Below are 15,697 nucleotides of genomic sequence, written 5' to 3' on the forward strand. Positions count from 1 at the left end.
GGGATTAAAGGCGTGCGCCACCACCACCCGGCCAACTAGTCGTTTTTTGGATAGCTTCGATCACACAGGGTAAAAGGAACGTGTAAGAAGACCCAGTTCCGGTGGCCATATTCGCAAGGGGGAGGAGCAGCCAGGTCAGCTCCCACTATCTGAGAAAGGTATGCAGGCTGCACTACCAATAGGCCTATGCCAGACTCAGAGGCCCCAACCAGGGGAGTCACATTGCAGCCAGTCCCGCACAGCTTGTAGCTCCTGGAGCCGTCAAGCCCATCCGGTCACTTCCGAAGAACACGTACTGGGCGAGGCCAGCGGCTGAGCTCTGTCAAATCCTTGGGCTGCTTATCCTTCAAGCCGCCCACCTGGCCTGAAGTTGTTGATGGGCAGCTCTGCCATGCACAGTCCACACTTGTCCCAAGAGTCTTGGCCCGATCGCTGCAGCGCTTCCGGACGACTTTCTCCTAAACACTCTGCTGACAGGCGTAAAAGACGTAGAGTGCCCAGGGCCCATTGAAGTTCTGAGCTTGTAGTAAGAAAGGTGCGGTGGGCCAGGCTTGAGTAAGGGGCGCGGTCACTTCGGGCGGGAGGCAAGAACCGGGAGGCGGGGTATGTGAGGGGGAGTGTCCATATGGAGATGGGCGTGGTCTTGTTGGCGCTGAGTTGGGCCAGGGCGTGGACAGAAAGGCCTGGAGGATGAAGGGGCGTGGCTATGTGGTCGGAGGGAGACCCGGTCCTCAGTGCGAGGGATTGAGGTTAGGGGAGGGGCCTGGGGCGGGGGCGGGGCTTCGGGCAGTCGGTCTCAACCACCTCGTGTCTCAACTCCAGGTGTCTTGTGTGCACTTTATTCGGGTCTCATCAGGTGCTTTTCTCTGCTGTCCTGGCCTCGAGCCCTTGTCCCTGGACCACGGCCCCCCAACTCCTGTGGGACACCCTCCTCCCGCCCCGCACTCTCCTACTAGAATCGCTGACTTCTTTCGCGGCAGAGCAGGTGTCCCCAGCTCCATGAGCTCTCTAGGGGATCAGGTACGGGACTGGCATCAGGGCGTACTGGCCGTGGCAAGCAAAGACTGGGATCGCGCCCTGTGCCTCTTTTCAGATGTCCAGGAGCCGCGGGCCAAGATGTACTTCAACATGGGCTGCGTGCGACTGATGGCGGGGGATCCCGAGGCTGCGTTGCGGGTAAGTAAGCTCCCTGGGACTGGTGATAGAAACCTATGGGGCATATCCCTGGTGGAGGCCTTTAGGGGAATGCAAATGAAGACATAACTGCGGGCATGAATCCTTATCTCGGAATGGACGCCCTGGAAAAGGACGCCCTTCTCCACCTCATAGACTCCTGGAAGTGGGAGAATTCCTGCCCCTTCACCTTGTCCTTTACCTAGAGATCGTTCTACTAATGCTCCCTCTTAGTGACTGCTTTGTGGTTGGGAGAGCCCTCTCTTAGTTGAGGCCAGAATGGGGCACAGGGCACATAGCCACATGTGCCAAATGCATCAGTCCTGTACCAGGCCAGGTCTTCAGGACTGAGTTGGGGAGGGGGCACCCTGAAGGCAGGCTGGAAGCTGGGCCACAGTCAGCAGGCTGGGCTCTGTCTGTCCTGTGAAGGCACACGTGTGGGGAAAGCGATTTAGCCGTTGCCTGTGGAGATGGAGGCACACACAGTTGTTTTCCCAGTCCTGACCACTCCCATGTCTCCCCAAACGCTTCTCAAAGCAAAACTCAGGAATGCACACTGTAAGAGGAGGCAGTCAGGGCATCTCCTGCTTGTGCTCCTCAAAGTGACAGCTATTCTTGGGTGTGTGATGTAAACCCTCAGCATCCTGTCACTAACCTAGACGTTGTCATTCATATGGCAGTGATCGACCTGGACGCCACACAGATGAGAAGCAAAGACACCCAGGCCCCAAGAGTGAGGGCTGGAGGCTTGGGGTGTGCAGAGATGGTCTCTCCTCTTGTTTCTTTCTTGAAATGATCAGTGTTTATTTATTCACAAATGTGTGTAAGTTAGGAGTCCACTTGTGAGAGTCAGTTCTCTCCTTCCACCCCGTGGGACCCAGGGATCAAACTCAGGTCTTTAGGCATGGTGGCAAGTGTCTTTACCCGCTGAGCCATCTCGCCAGCCCTCTTCTGTTACTTCTTATATATGCATCTGCCCCTACGATTACTTCAGAATTGCTTCTTCATTAAAAGGCTATTGCTCAAGCCAGTCATGGTGGCGCCTGCCTCTAATCCCAGCACTCGGGAGGCAGAGGCAGGCAGATCCCTTGAGTTCGAGGCCAGCCTGGTCTATAAAGCAAGATTCAGGACAGGCTCCAAAGCTACACAGGGAAACCTAGGCTCAAGAAACAAAAACAACAGTAACAACAGCAACAAAAACTAACAGCAACAACAAAAATAGAACAAAGAAAAGGTTATTGTTTAGGAGAGGGGATGTAACGATCTGCTGCAACAGTGAGTCATGTGTTAGCCTTCCAGTGCTCACCTCCTCACACTGTAGCTAGAGAGGGCTTTGGAATGCTCTGCCCTAGAAGAATGGGCACTGCCTTAAGTCAACAGAACTAATGTGTATAAGCCTAGGCATATCGGTTAGACCCGGAAACTCTAAGAAGCAGGTGGTGCAGCAGCAATAAGGAAAACTAAGGGTGCAGTTCTGATGTGACTGCACTTCACCCTGTCAGTGTGATACTTGCAATGGTGGATGCAGCTACAAGCAGCCACCCCGTTGCCAGGTTGATTGTGCCGTGGGAAAACTTCAAGTCAGATGGAATTCAACAGTCAGTCCACCTGACCAGTTTTGGTATCCGGAAGCTACACCAGGTTTAGCTGATGGCTGCTTTCCCTGCTGGGGACAGACATTTCCGTGTCTGGTTTAAGGATCTGTGCTGCCTGTACACAGAAGACTTTGAGATTCTGATTCTAATAGATATGTAGTGTACCATTTTGTGTGAACTACCAAAAGAGATGTTCAAAGATTTATTTATGGGCTGGAGAGATGGCTCAGAGGTTAAGAGCACTGCCTGCTCTTCCAGAGGTCCTGAGTTCAATTCCCAGCAACCACATGGTGGCTCACAACCATCTGTAATGAGATCTGGTGCCCCCTTCTGGTGTGCAGGTGTACATGGAAGGAATGTTGTATACATAATAAATAAATAAATAAATATTTTTTTTTAAAAAAAGATTTATTTATTTTATGGATGTGAGTGCTCTGTCTGCATGTCTGCCTGCACACCGGAAGAGGGCATCGGATTACAGATGGTTGTGAGCCACCACGTGATTGCTGGGAATTGAACTCAAGACCTCTGGAAGAGCAGCCCTCTCCAGCCCCTGAAAAGAGATTTTAAAATGCCAAAAGTCTTACACAGTTCTGTCTCCCAGAGACAACTGTTACTGACATTTTGGAGCATGTTCTTTTAGCTCTGCGCTCACTGTAGACAGAATGGGTTTTTGTACCATAGAGATACATGATCTTCTGAGGTGCTTGGTGCAGCCGAGAAGTCTATGCAGTGACACATTTGTGCTGGCTCCAGCTTGGCAGGCACCTACTGCAAGCAGCTCTTGTCCGTTAATACATTTCCACATGCATTTGTGGGACTGGGTTCTTGGGTCACTGAACATACTGTTCCACAAGCATTTTTGTCCCCAGGCATTTGACCAAGCAGTGACCAAGGACCCCTGCATGGCTGTTGGCTTCTTCCAGCGGGGAGTGGCCAATTTCCAGCTGGAGAGGTGAGTGCATGCAGTAGGGTCCCCTGTTCCTCACTGGCTGATTCACAGGCTCAGCTCCTCCCTTGTAGTTACTGAGAGGCCCCTGCTGTTCACAGGTTCCAGGAGGCTGTGTCTGACTTTCAGCTGGCCCTGGCACAGCTGAGAGGCAATGCTGCCATTGACTACACTCAACTGGGTCTGTACTTCAAACTGCATGCCTGGGAGGTGAGTGGGCATTTCATGTGTGCAGGGTTGGACACCAAGTAGTGTTGCCGGGCCTTGGAGGTGCTCTGTGGCCCTGGGGTTCTGCGGGGGGGGGAGTCTAGGGTTCATGGGAGTTCTAAGGTTCTGCCATGGTCCTGGGTTGCACTAGGCATCCTATTTTGTAGTCTGAAGTCCTGGCTGGATTCCTAAGGTAAAATCTAGAGCATTGCCAGGGGCTGTCACCTTTATGTTGGTGCTACTGTCATCATCAGCCATGTGGAATGAGGTGCCCTGTCCAGCCAAAGACTTTTGGAGCCCTAAAATCCCCCAGCTCCTTGATTGCCCAAGGAGGCCGGAGTGGCCACAGGGAAAGCCGGCTACTCACGCATTTGGGAGACAGCCAGAATGGGCTCATGTGGGGGAAAAGCGGGACAGAATTGAAGATCATGACAAGGTGAAAGACCAGTTTGGGGGAAGGGGAACGGCTCAGCTGTACCTGCAGCTGCATCAGAGGAAAGAGTAGGAACAGAGGACCTAGGGAGAGTGGGTGGGTTTCTTTCCGCATAGCAAAGCTGGTGAAGGGAGGATGGGCTCTCAGCATCGTGACTTCACATGTCACTGGGTCTGTAGAATAGCCTTAACTCAGTTCATCCTGCCCATGAGAGTGTTCTGAATGTGGGGTTCTGAATGTCCCTGGACAGTCAATGGGAACCCTTAGACACACTCTAGGTTTCAGGGCACAGAGAGCAGTTAATGGGGGGGTGGCAGAGTATAGGATTAGGAGGGTGTTAGCCAAGGGAATACTTTGTGAGCCACCATGTGAGAGCTGGGAGTCTAACCTAAGTACCCTCACCCCTGAGCAATCTCTCCAGCTACCACCCCTCCCCGGCACAGGGGGACACTTTAAAAGAGAGAGCTACTTCTGCTGCTTCAAGCAGAAAAGCTCAAAGCAAAACATGGCCCTCCGAGGACTCAACAGATACCGGGAATGAGCACTTGCATCTTACAACCAAGCCAGCCAGGCAGCAGGTGATCTGGTCCCTACCCATAGCGCCTATGGCAGCTGAACTCACAGAAGAACCTTCAGCTACTATGACTAGGGAGTTCAGATGAAGACCATCTGGAGAGCCTGGCCCCTGCTATCACGGCTGCCCTGTTCCTAGGTCCTGTACAACACGGCATCAGCACAATGCCAGGCAGGGCTCTGGACCAAGGCTGCCGATACTCTAGAGGAGGCAATCTCCAAATGGCCAGAGGGCGCCCAAGATATCCTGGACACTGCCCAGGACCAAGTACGGGTAAGAAGGGCAGGTGACAGTCACACTGGTTTGGAGCCAGGTTCTATAGCTTATGCCCTAAAGACAGACTATAGGACATGGAGAGAGGGAGCTGGGGTGCCCCATACTTCTTGTAGTGGGTCACATGATGATAGCCCAAGCATCCCCTCTGCTTCAAGGCTCAGTTATTGCAGCCGTGGCCACCCAAGTTTGCATGCTCCATCCCAGAAACAGGTATCCCTGCAGCTGCGGCAAGTCCCCAAGGGTGAGGTCTTCCAGCCTCCCAGGCAATACCTACAGCATCTGGAGCCCATGAATTTCCTCGGCAAGGCTAAGGTAAAGCACTAGGGTGATTTCCAGCTTGGGTACCCAGCTGCCAAAATGGCAGTTGTAGCCCATGTCAAACTCACAGTGTGGTGGCTCCCACAATGTGTTTATGGGGTGTAGGTCAGGCCCCTTGAAAGTCAGACAGGTAGAGAGTGGGCACACGGCTCCTAGGTTGGGGTTGGGTGTTCATACATAAGGCTGTAGCCCCGGAGGCAGAACTTACCAGAAGTAAGTCAGTTTTAAAGGAGAGGGCTCAGGCCTTATTGATGGGAATCCCTATTGGTGCCCCTCCCCACCCCGTACTCTTCTCCCAGATGCTCCCAGCATCTTCATGTATTTCTGTTTCTGCATCTCTGGTACACATATCTGCAAGGGATGTGGTGGCCCATCTGGACCATATCAGGCCCCCTGGACCACAGGCTATGGGGGAATATCCCACCTTCAAATATAAGAGAGGAACTCAAAAGACTAGTCACTTGGATGTCACAAAGAGAGGCCAACTTGGTATTACATGGATGACGCCTGGGCTGGCCTATGGTTATTTGCAGCAGCCCTTGTGCTGGGCCAACATGGTGTGACCATGTGCAGCTGCCTGAAGTGTACACTGCCTGTGCCTGTCGCCTGAGGTGGACTGAGCACAGGTGAAAAGAACACTATCTGTGCATCCATCAGAGTTCACTTAGATGGCTGTTACAAGAAACAAGAATACTTAAAAAGTTGAACTAAAATTAAGTTGCTATTATTAGTACAGGTTTCTCTTGGTCATCTTTTTTTTGTTTTGTTTTGTTTTTCAAGACAGGGTTTCTCTGTAGCTTTAGAGCCTGTTCTGGAACTGGCTGTTGTAGACCAGGCTGGTCTTGAACTCCCGAGTGTTGGGGTTAAAGGCATGCGCCATCACCACTGCCAGGCTTTTTTTTTTTTTAAGCTGTAGTGGTCCAGCAGTCTTGAGCTAGGTGTAGGCAGCCCACACCCTGCAGATTACAGCTACAGAGAGACCAGGAATTGGGGACCTGGAGGAGCAGCCTCAATGGGGCCCTAACCCGGTTGTATTCCTGCCCCCACCAGGTGGTGACTTCTGTTATCCCTGACAACCGCACCTCAGACGGCTGGCCTCAGAAGGTAGGTGGGTAGGCGTTGAGCAGATCTCTGCCTGGTTTGTGGGCTGATAAGGAACAAAGCTTAGGCAGGCTGTGTCCAGGGCATGAGTCGCTGCTGGGAAAGCCTTGAGAATGAGGGCCCCCTCCTTTTATGGTCTTAGAATTAGGCCTTCAAAGAGCTGGCATCCGCCACACTCACACTCTTCCTGCGGAACAGCTCTGACCTGGGAGGGATGGCTGGTCACTTCGGTTCATTCTTCTGTCATGAGCCAGAGCAAGCATAAGCTTCTGGGAGGGCAGGCAGCTCCTTGACAGCCAGGCTAGGGGTATGCTCAGTCAGCCATCGTGGCCTGACACCAGGGGATGGGCTAGCAGGGCCAGTTCACTGGCACATACTCAAACCCACCACAGGGACCTGACAGGGATTGTCAACAGAAGGATGGAGCCTCTGTTGGACATACAGTGATCACAAGACAGCCTGGGGCAAGACAGGTCAGAAGGCCCAAACAATGCCAACCTCCTTCCTGGCCATTGTAAGTGCTCAGAGCCCCTTGTGCCTGGGTAAGGAGTGGTTAGGCAGAAACCCCTGCTGCCCTAGTGCAGCCCTAAGAGCCTGGTGAGTGGTTTAGTCACCTCCACCTCTTTTCTCTCCAGTATTCAGTTCACCCCAGTCCAGCAGTTCAATGTCCTTTACAGCTGTGCTCAAAATCCCCAGGTCCTTAAACCTGCATCTCCGAGCTCCTGCCCTGGGCTGTAAACCTCACAAGGGTCAAATGTCGCTTTTCCATAGTCTCCTTTTAAACCTAGTTCACAGGCCACGTCAATGAGTGCCCAACAGAGGCTAGAGATTTCCACCTCTGCGCCAACTCGGGATACCCGAGGCTGGGCACCTCCTTTGAGTCTGTCCTGGGTTTCTCAAGGTCCATGGAGAAGCCACCAAACTGGAGTCAGGGATCAGTAGAAGGCCTGGGGAGCAAGCAGGCTGACCCCCCCCCCCCATTGGCAACCTGTTTGTGGACTCTAGACCTATAGAGACCCAACCCTGTCCCCAGATGTGCCTAGAGTTTGGGACCACCATGCATTTACTTCCAAACTTCCTGCCAACTGCTGGCCAAGCTCCCAGACCACATCTTTAACCGCCAGCGGTGCCAGGATAAAGCCCAAGGAGTTTCTCCCTTGAGTCTAGACCCATCACCTCAAGACCCTGTACTTTAGGTCCCAAACCCAGGACCACACTCTTCTGGGGGGGGGGGTGCAAGTGTTTATAATATCCAACAGAGGTAAAGCCACGTCAGGGGAAGTCTAGGAAAAGCCACCACAAAGTGGCTCTTATGGGTGCAGAGCTGATAACTAGGAAGTAGCCAGGTTACCAGCTTCAGTGAGAACTGAACATTTCAAAGGGAGGGGGGGAAAGGAGGCTGTGGATATATTTATTCTCCTTGACTCATGGCAGAATTAGATCTATGTAAATAAAAAACAAGAACCCATGCTTGGAGCAAAACCTTCCTGAGGACTGAAGTCTGAATTGTAGAATTTTGAGGAAAAGGTGACCTCTCTACTGAAACTTGGCAAAACGTTTGGCCTGGACTGTACTTTATGCTTAGCCTTAAGATGCTTGTGTAACTTCTTGACATACAAAGTAGGCTCTCAACATCCAGTTAAACATGCTTTTAAGTGGAAGGTGGTAGCCCCACACCCCAACCTGGGCACATCTGTAGACAGGCTCCTCGTGTTGATTAAATTCCCTCCCACCTGAAGGAAAGTTGGCAAGCTAAACAATAAAAACACTGGCAGGCATTCAGATAGTGCAAAAATAAATTTTAGGCAATTTATACAAAAACAGTTCTGTATAATGTGAGATGTAACAAAACCAACTAAACAAACTGTGTCAAGACAGCTGCAGGTGGGGTGTGTGAGGGCCAGTTCAGAACAGAACAGAACAGAACAGCAGCAACAAAAAGCCCTTTCTCAGCTCAGGACAACGCTCACTTCCTTTTGGCTCAGATCCACCCTTTTCTCCTGCAGCCTAGGGTCCCCTCCCCTACAGCTTTCTGACTCACCTGAGCTCCGCCCCCTCTGTTGAGGTCCTGCTACCCCTGTCTTCTTTTGCAGGGGTCCCAGATGGAGCAAGTTGGCTATCAGTCTTCTGCGTCTATGGGTAAGAGGATCCCGAGCAATAGGGGAGGGGGGGCCACCTCAGGAGAGCTGGGATATGGGCACTTGTCCCTTAAAGTTTGGGGCAGAGAAAGCTGCCTGCCAGTCATTCATCACTTCAAAGTATCTTCTTTGTGGAAAGGTGGTCACATGAGCCCTGCTCAATGCTACAGCTTGCTGGCATCCGGCCCCCCTGAAGACTCCTCAGAAGCTGGGGTAAGAGCTATCCTCTCCAGTCCCTCCTCACCAGCCACTTGAGGCAAGGGCAGCCCTCGCTCAGATTCTATTTTCCTCCTTGTAGCCCGGTCCCTACTCTGACCCCTTGGGTACAAGGACCACCCTGCCTTCAAAGGCTATGCAACCCTGTTTCTGTCCTCAGGGAGCAGCTACTGAGGACCCTGAATCCCTGGTGACTGTCACTGTACAGTGCCACCTTACTGTGCCCCTGAAGGCCCCAAGAGGCACTGACCTGTCCAGCCTTCGAACACTGCTGGCTCAAGCCCTCCTTCACCAGGCCCAGAGGGGGCAGCTCAGGTGAGTCAGAAAACTGAGGGGAAGGGGACCCTAGGCTGCAGGAGAAAAGGGTGGATCCCAGCTACAAGGAAGTGAGCTGTCCAGAGCTGACAAAGGGGGTTTTTGCTGCTGTTGTTCTGTTCTGAACTGGTCAGTTTTCTGGCCCAGGAAGGGACCAAAGCTAAGGCCTTCTTAGCTCTATGCCTAAGATCCTAGGCAGTCACTGGAAGTAACCCCGAGGTTAACTTCCTTTCCGGGGAGACACAGGAACTCCCCTACATACTGTAGCGCACACTCAGGACCCCCTTCATAGTTACCAGGCCCCACAAGAGAAGTTCTGGACCCCGATCTCCACGGAGGACTCACTGCAGAGTGCATGGAGGAATGTGGCCGTGGGCTCACGAGGGTTGCATCTCCAGTGCCGGGTGAGGCAGGGGGAGAGGCCGTGATGCCCACCAGCCCCAGCAGGTGGAGGGGAAAGCCCCTCTCTTGTGCCACCCCTGCAGCCCACCCTTCTGCCACAGGGGGCCTGGGGCCGACCAGTCCTCTACCAGGTAGTGGCTCGGCACAGTTACACAGCCCGAAGGCCTGAGGATTTGGACTTCCGCCAGGGGGACACAGTGGATGTTCTGTGTGAAGGTAAAACAAGACCGGCCTTCCCCAAAGCTGCTGGCTTGTCCAGGCCTGGTGGGGGCTCTTTTCTATAGGGTTGGGTTTTGGCTGTAAACAGACACAGCATCCAGCATGTCTCCACAGTGGACGAAGCATGGTTGGAGGGACACCGAGATGGCTGCATCGGCATTTTCCCCAAGTGCTTTGTGGTCCCAGCTGGTGCCTGTGTGGAAGCCGGAGCTGTTCCAGGACCCAAGCCAGGAGACCAGCACTAGCAACATTGTGACAAGATCAGTTTTAATTTAAACAAACAAAAAACTTTCCCCCTCATCCCTGTGTGGTCTGCCTTCCGGGGTTGATGATAAAGAGGATCAAACTTTCCCCCTCATCCCTGTGTGGTCTATCTTCTGGGTTGATGATAAAGAGGATCCAACCAAAAGTTCTTGGCAGAGGGAAGCTGGGCTGGACCACAGACCTGGATTCTGACTGTCTGGTCTACTTTGATTATAGCCAGGAAGCAGGGGCTTCTGCTGGGCTGGCCACGCCTTCAGAGGTAGCCCTAATCCTGCTGGGCTGGCCACGCCTTCAGAGGTAGCCCTAGTCCTGCTGGGCTAGCCATAACCTTCGGAGGTATCCCTGTTCCATAACTGCCCCTTCCCAGAGCCTCCTGTTTCCATCCCTTGGAAAACTACAGACCCCATAGTCAGTGCCACCCTGAGGGCAGAGGGGAGTCAATACTATCAGGAATTGGCCCACTTGGTCTGCTTGAAGGACTAGAGCCCTGAAAGGTCAGGGGTTCATGAGGGCAGGCATCCAGGATGTGCACCGTGGGTCCTGTGTGCTAAAGGCTTTCTTTCCTGAGGACGGTCAATGGTGGCTCACAAGGTAGACAACACAGACTTTTATGCCGTTGCTGCTGAATCCGAACGCTGTTCCTGCTTTAGATGAGGAACAGCCTGTGATCTATTTCCGCTTGGTTTCCCCTAGTCCTGGGTCCAGAAGAGCTGGACTGCAGCTGCTCCTATAATGGCCACGAGGGTCAGCACTGCAAACACCACTCCTGCCGTCCAGATGCTGTAGCTCTGCGCCCGCCACTGGGTGGGTGCCTCTGCTGGAATCATGCCCGTGAGGTTCAGCATGTAGCCCAGTGTCCAGCCAATGTCCATGCCACCTGCCTGCGAGACACACGGCTGCTCAGGGCTGCTGGGTGTCTGCCCTAGGCCACATCCCCTTCTCACCCCGAACCAGACATGCTGAGGCTCTGGGTGCCAGTCACCTGCTTCTGGAACTGGATGTTGGGCCAGGTCTCCTCGCTGAATTTGTAGCCCTCCAGCAGCAATACGAGGATGTACAGGCCTGATGCACAGTAGTCCCGTAGCCAGCGCTCCTGCCCAGGGTAGCTGGCTTCCACCTCGAGTTCCAAAAGCGGATGTAAAAGTGAGTCCCCAATACTTCCTAGGATTTTCCCCTCCCCAGCGATAGTGGGACCACCATACATCCAAACAGTTTCCAGACAGCAGGAAAGTGTTAAATGTTTTTTTTTTTTAAAAAGTCCTTCTCTAAGTCCCCATGGAGACCATCCTCTAGCTAGGACTGGGTGGGGTGGCCAACCTCATGACAACCAGAAGCTGATCTCATCAGGGCTCTGGACTTGTTTCTACCCAAAACAAGCCACTCACCCTACCACGGCATTTTCCTCCCCAATCCTGGTACCTAAACATGGCTTTGCCATGAATCTCTGTCCAGGAAAACCCAGTAAGACCCCAGAGGCCCTGCTTGACCATGGTGTGGTATGGAGAGGGTGCTAGAGCCGCATCCAGGGTCAGGTCACCTACCAGTTTCCAGGGTGTCTGACAGAACTTCCAGACAGTGTCATTGACAATGTTCAGCGGCTGCCTGGAGGTAAGGTTCAGGAAGTGGAAAGTATAGTAGAAGTTGGAAAAGGCCTGGGGGGTGTAGAGAAGGCCGTGTCAGCCTGAGGGAGGCCCAGGACACTTCAGTCAAGTATTTCCCCAGTTTCAGAATCCCTAAGAGCCAGCTGGGGCACCTCAGAAGGATACCTGGGGCCCCAGAAGGAAGCCAGGGCTGGGAGGGAGGAGAACATGCTTACATAGAACTGGCCATATACAGGAGGCTGGTAGACTCCATTGAAAGCACAGTCTTGGTCCTTACAGCTGGAGAAATTGAAGAGATTTCGGAGGGCTGCCACACAGTCCCTGGGGTTGCCTGTCCCTTCAACTGTGAGGTTCTGAGTGAAGTTCAGGGAATCTGTAGTGTGGACACAGGGCGACTCATACACCGGGGCCAGTGACAATGTGGCCTGGTAGCCATTATGGTAGCATGGGTGTTGGACCCGGGGTTCTGAGCTGTTCTGCTGAGAGAGGAAACGCCATGAACTCTAGGCTCTGGTACACTCCCCGACTCTACCCCCATGCCATCCCACTTCTCCACCCTTTAAATACCAGTCTAACCTGTGCCAGCTCAGCCAGGAGCCTTATCAGGACCTGGTCCCGCCCAAAACAGAGGTAGCTGTGAGTATAGATGCTGTAGTTGGCCCCGTACAGACGGAAGGTAACCTGGCTGCTCTGGTTCAGGATGGGGCCCTGAGGCACGAAGCTGATCTGTGTGGAGGCTCCACCCAGGTCCAGAGCACCAACCAGCATCCTGTCTTCAGGCAGAATCCACTGTCCAGAGGAATACTGACCACAGAAGAGACGCTTAGCTGTGGGCAGCTGCTGGTGCCAGCTGCCGGCAGCCAGCTGCAGGCACTGGTCTCTCAGACCCACCCCCCACCCTTGGGCTGCCCCTGCACCTTGAGGAGCATCCCCAGGACATAGTTGATAGTGATCCAACCAAAGGCACCTTCATCCTGCCCAGCCAGGATCTCGGCACCCCAAAAATCCACAGGAGACTTGCTTAGTGTCAGGGAGACTGCAGCTAGGATGTCTCTTGCCTGAGAGCTGTTCTTCTGACTGGGTAGAGGGGACCATGCTGGAGGAAAGCCTCACCCCAACCTCCCTCCACTGCACCTCACCCCAGGGTATTCAAGCCTGGCTTTTGGGAGTGACCCTAACAGATGTAACCTGGTACTACCTCACCTGAGCAGCCTCATTCCTGCTGTGGCCCCCAAGAATGTGGGCGTCTCTTGATGCTGGGTCCGTGGGATCAGTGCCAGCGCCTCCTCCAGGCAGCTCTTCAGGCTTTCCCCAGCCTGTGTTGGGTCAGAGGCGTAGGAAGAGATCCCAGGTCCTGAAACACAGTACCCTAGGAAAAGGCTCCAGATCTGAAGGTTGGGACTCAGGGGTGGCCCCCAAGGACGTCATCACAACCTAGTGCTTGGGACCCGTGAATGTGACCTTTTATGGAAGAAGGAAGGGTTCTCAGGCTTAGTTAAGGATATTTGAATGGAGCTGGATGGTGCTTGTCTATCATCGTAAGACTCAGGAGGCTGAGGCAGGGGGATAGAGGGTTCAAAGTCAGTCTGGGCTACACAGCAAGACTCTGTCTCAAATAACAACAAAGGAAACCTACAGATAAGGCTAGTGTGTTTGTATAGTGGGCTCCAAGCCTCATGACTACTGTCCCTACAGGGAAAGGTGGGAAGCCCTGAGTTTCTCCCACTTTGGGGCTTCTAGAGTATGGCTCTGCCACCCCCAGGCCTCAGTCGTTTGACTCTAGAACTGAGAGGAAGCCCAGGAAATGAACTCAGGGCCCAGCACTTGGTGGCTTCTGTCATCAATGTGGGTGTGGAACCTAAAAGGGATGCCCCAGGACACCAGAGCCACAGGACCTGGGGGAGGCGCAGTGTCTGAGAGATCCATGTGTGTATTCCCATCGGACACAGCCCAACCGAGTGACCCAGCTTCTCACTTCACCGCTCGGTTGAGGTGCCTTCCTGAGGACTAGAAACGTAGCTTCCACCGTCAAGTGATCTTCCTGTCGTTGCCTGGGAGTCCAAGCAATGACCTACTATGGGACTACCCACTGACCTTCTATCTGGCAAGCCAGGGTCTGACTGACCACTCCCGTGTCCTTCTCCTTGTTTGCTGGCCACTGGTACACAAACAGGGATGTGTGGGAGGAGCCGGCATCAAACACGATTCCAAACTAAGAACAACACTGGGATCAGACAGGTGTGGAGGCCAACATTCTGGTCACCCAGCCCAACCCTGTCAGCAGGTCCCTGAACCAAACCTTGGTGTCTGCAGGCAGGAAGACATTGGTGGCCTTCACCAGGATGAGCAGGAGCATGGTGAGGCCCGAGGCTGCTGCGATCCCCAAAAGGGCTACGAAGACCCGTTCCTTCCGGGAGAGTCCCATGGCAGGAGGGGCAAGCTGCAAGGGTCAGGTGGGTAGCAGTGGACACTCAGACTCTACCTGCTGTCCCAGCCCCAGCCTTCTAGAGGCAGGGTCTTAAGAAGTCCCAACTTTCCTTAGATGTTGTCAAATCTGAGATTCAGACAGCCTCCCTTGGCCAGATTAGTAGCCAGGACAGTCACAGTTAAAAAAAGGCCAAGAGCAGTGTCCAGAGTCCAGCTGGGCAGGCCCAATATTGTCACAGAGCCTGGGGGCTAGTACACAGCCTGGTGGAGCCGGGACAGTCATTTCTGATGCCACTATCAAGAGCTAATGGAGGGCCAGGTGAACCCCCTAAATAAGCCTTGCCTTCCCTCTCCTTCTGGGCCCCTGCTCTCTTGATTCCCCATGAGAAGCCCCAGTTCTGAACTGAACTCAGGCCTTCATGCCAGGGTCTTCTCTCTGGGAGCCTCAAGGCCAGACCCATGCCACTTGGAGTCCAAGGACCAGATGTGGCCCCTTCACAAGGCCAGCTAGCAGTCTGTGCTCTTAACAAAGACATCTGTTTCTTCTGGAAATCCTAAACTTGGGTTTCTCTGATGGGGATCTGAGAGAGTTTAGCTGACCCCAGATGAACCTGGGCAGCTGACCAAGGAATGTTATTATCCTTGGTACCCCAGAGAGCTACACCCTCATCTCCGCTGGAGCCCTTACCCACTCCAACCCACCAATGTGAAGAAAGGTCAACCCTGTTTCATGGCAAGCCGCACAAGGGATGCTGTTGCTCACTGGACTGGTCAAAGCCAGAGTGTTCCCTGAGCCTCCAGCAGTTTGAAAGTCCGTGACTTCGTATCCAGTAGCATATCTCCCAAGAATGAAGACATTCCCGGTGTTTTGTGAGTGACAGACAGAGGACCCCTGGGAACAGGCTAAGTGAAGCACAGGCCCATCTGAAAGAAGGGAGATTGTGGAAAGAACGGACAAAAGACCCAAACAGCACCCAAGTCCAGAGATAAATGGGGCACAGGGAGGAACCAAGAAGACACAGAACCCACCTCAGGGAATGTAGCCCCTGAGGCTAGGTAGTCATAAAAGGAGGATGAGATAGGTTCCCCTCGCCCAGGACAAGCAGTCCCCTCTCCTACCAAGCCAGCCCACAGACCAGGACAGCCCCTTGGGTCCCTCACCTGAGCTGGAAGCCAACCTTCAAGGGTAGCTCTGGAGGAAGTTGTGTTCCTGGGTGCAACTGACCTGCACACCTGTTGCCCTCCACACCCTGTCTCCGCCCACATGAGCCTGGGGCTGTGGTGGGAGGGGCCGGCCCGCTTTCTGTCTGTTGCTCAGGGTCTGCCGGCTACAGTTTTCTGGTCCGTATCATTAATTCCAAGCTTTCGTTTTGCTCCTGCAGAGGAGGAAGGGCAGTGCTCCTAGTGCTCGGGGTGAACTTTGGAACTGTCCCGGGAATGACGGAGAAGGTAGGACTGGGGACCATCCCCCCCCCTGGGGACCATCCCC

General features: G+C 53.5%; 2 protein-coding genes across 3 annotated transcripts; one reads left to right on the top strand and one right to left on the bottom strand.

Annotated features, from left to right (window-relative positions):
- Positions 1 to 902: 902 nt before the first annotated feature.
- Noxa1 (NADPH oxidase activator 1) lies at positions 903 to 10,170 on the top strand. The gene is made up of 12 exons (XM_026778692.1): positions 903 to 1,176; positions 3,641 to 3,723; positions 3,819 to 3,927; positions 5,070 to 5,204; positions 5,412 to 5,519; positions 6,576 to 6,629; positions 8,720 to 8,765; positions 8,904 to 8,977; positions 9,141 to 9,295; positions 9,588 to 9,699; positions 9,799 to 9,913; positions 10,031 to 10,170. The coding sequence occupies exons 1-12, from the start codon at positions 1,000 to 1,002 to the stop codon at positions 10,159 to 10,161; spliced, it is 1,299 nt and encodes a 432-aa protein (XP_026634493.1). The 5' UTR covers positions 903 to 999; the 3' UTR covers positions 10,162 to 10,170.
- On the bottom strand, positions 10,170 to 14,210 carry Entpd8 (ectonucleoside triphosphate diphosphohydrolase 8). Of its 2 annotated transcripts, none has more exons than XM_005346347.3 (9): positions 14,081 to 14,210; positions 13,876 to 13,993; positions 12,985 to 13,135; positions 12,699 to 12,858; positions 12,358 to 12,585; positions 11,997 to 12,257; positions 11,722 to 11,832; positions 11,163 to 11,297; positions 10,170 to 11,061 (listed from the first exon to the last, which is right to left on the bottom strand). In XM_005346347.3, exons 1-9 carry the CDS (start codon positions 14,204 to 14,206, stop codon positions 10,870 to 10,872), a joined length of 1,482 nt encoding a protein of 493 aa, XP_005346404.1. In that variant the 5' UTR covers positions 14,207 to 14,210; the 3' UTR covers positions 10,170 to 10,869. The 2 variants fall into 2 exon arrangements, with proteins under 2 accessions (XP_005346404.1, XP_013211137.1); XM_013355683.2 differs by having other exon boundaries at positions 11,997 to 12,260.
- Positions 14,211 to 15,697: the final 1,487 nt, after the last annotated feature.

The sequence above is a fragment of the Microtus ochrogaster genome, chromosome 4 (genome assembly GCF_000317375.1).
Source record: "Microtus ochrogaster isolate Prairie Vole_2 chromosome 4, MicOch1.0, whole genome shotgun sequence".
NCBI classification, from domain to species: Eukaryota; Metazoa; Chordata; class Mammalia; order Rodentia; family Cricetidae; genus Microtus; species Microtus ochrogaster.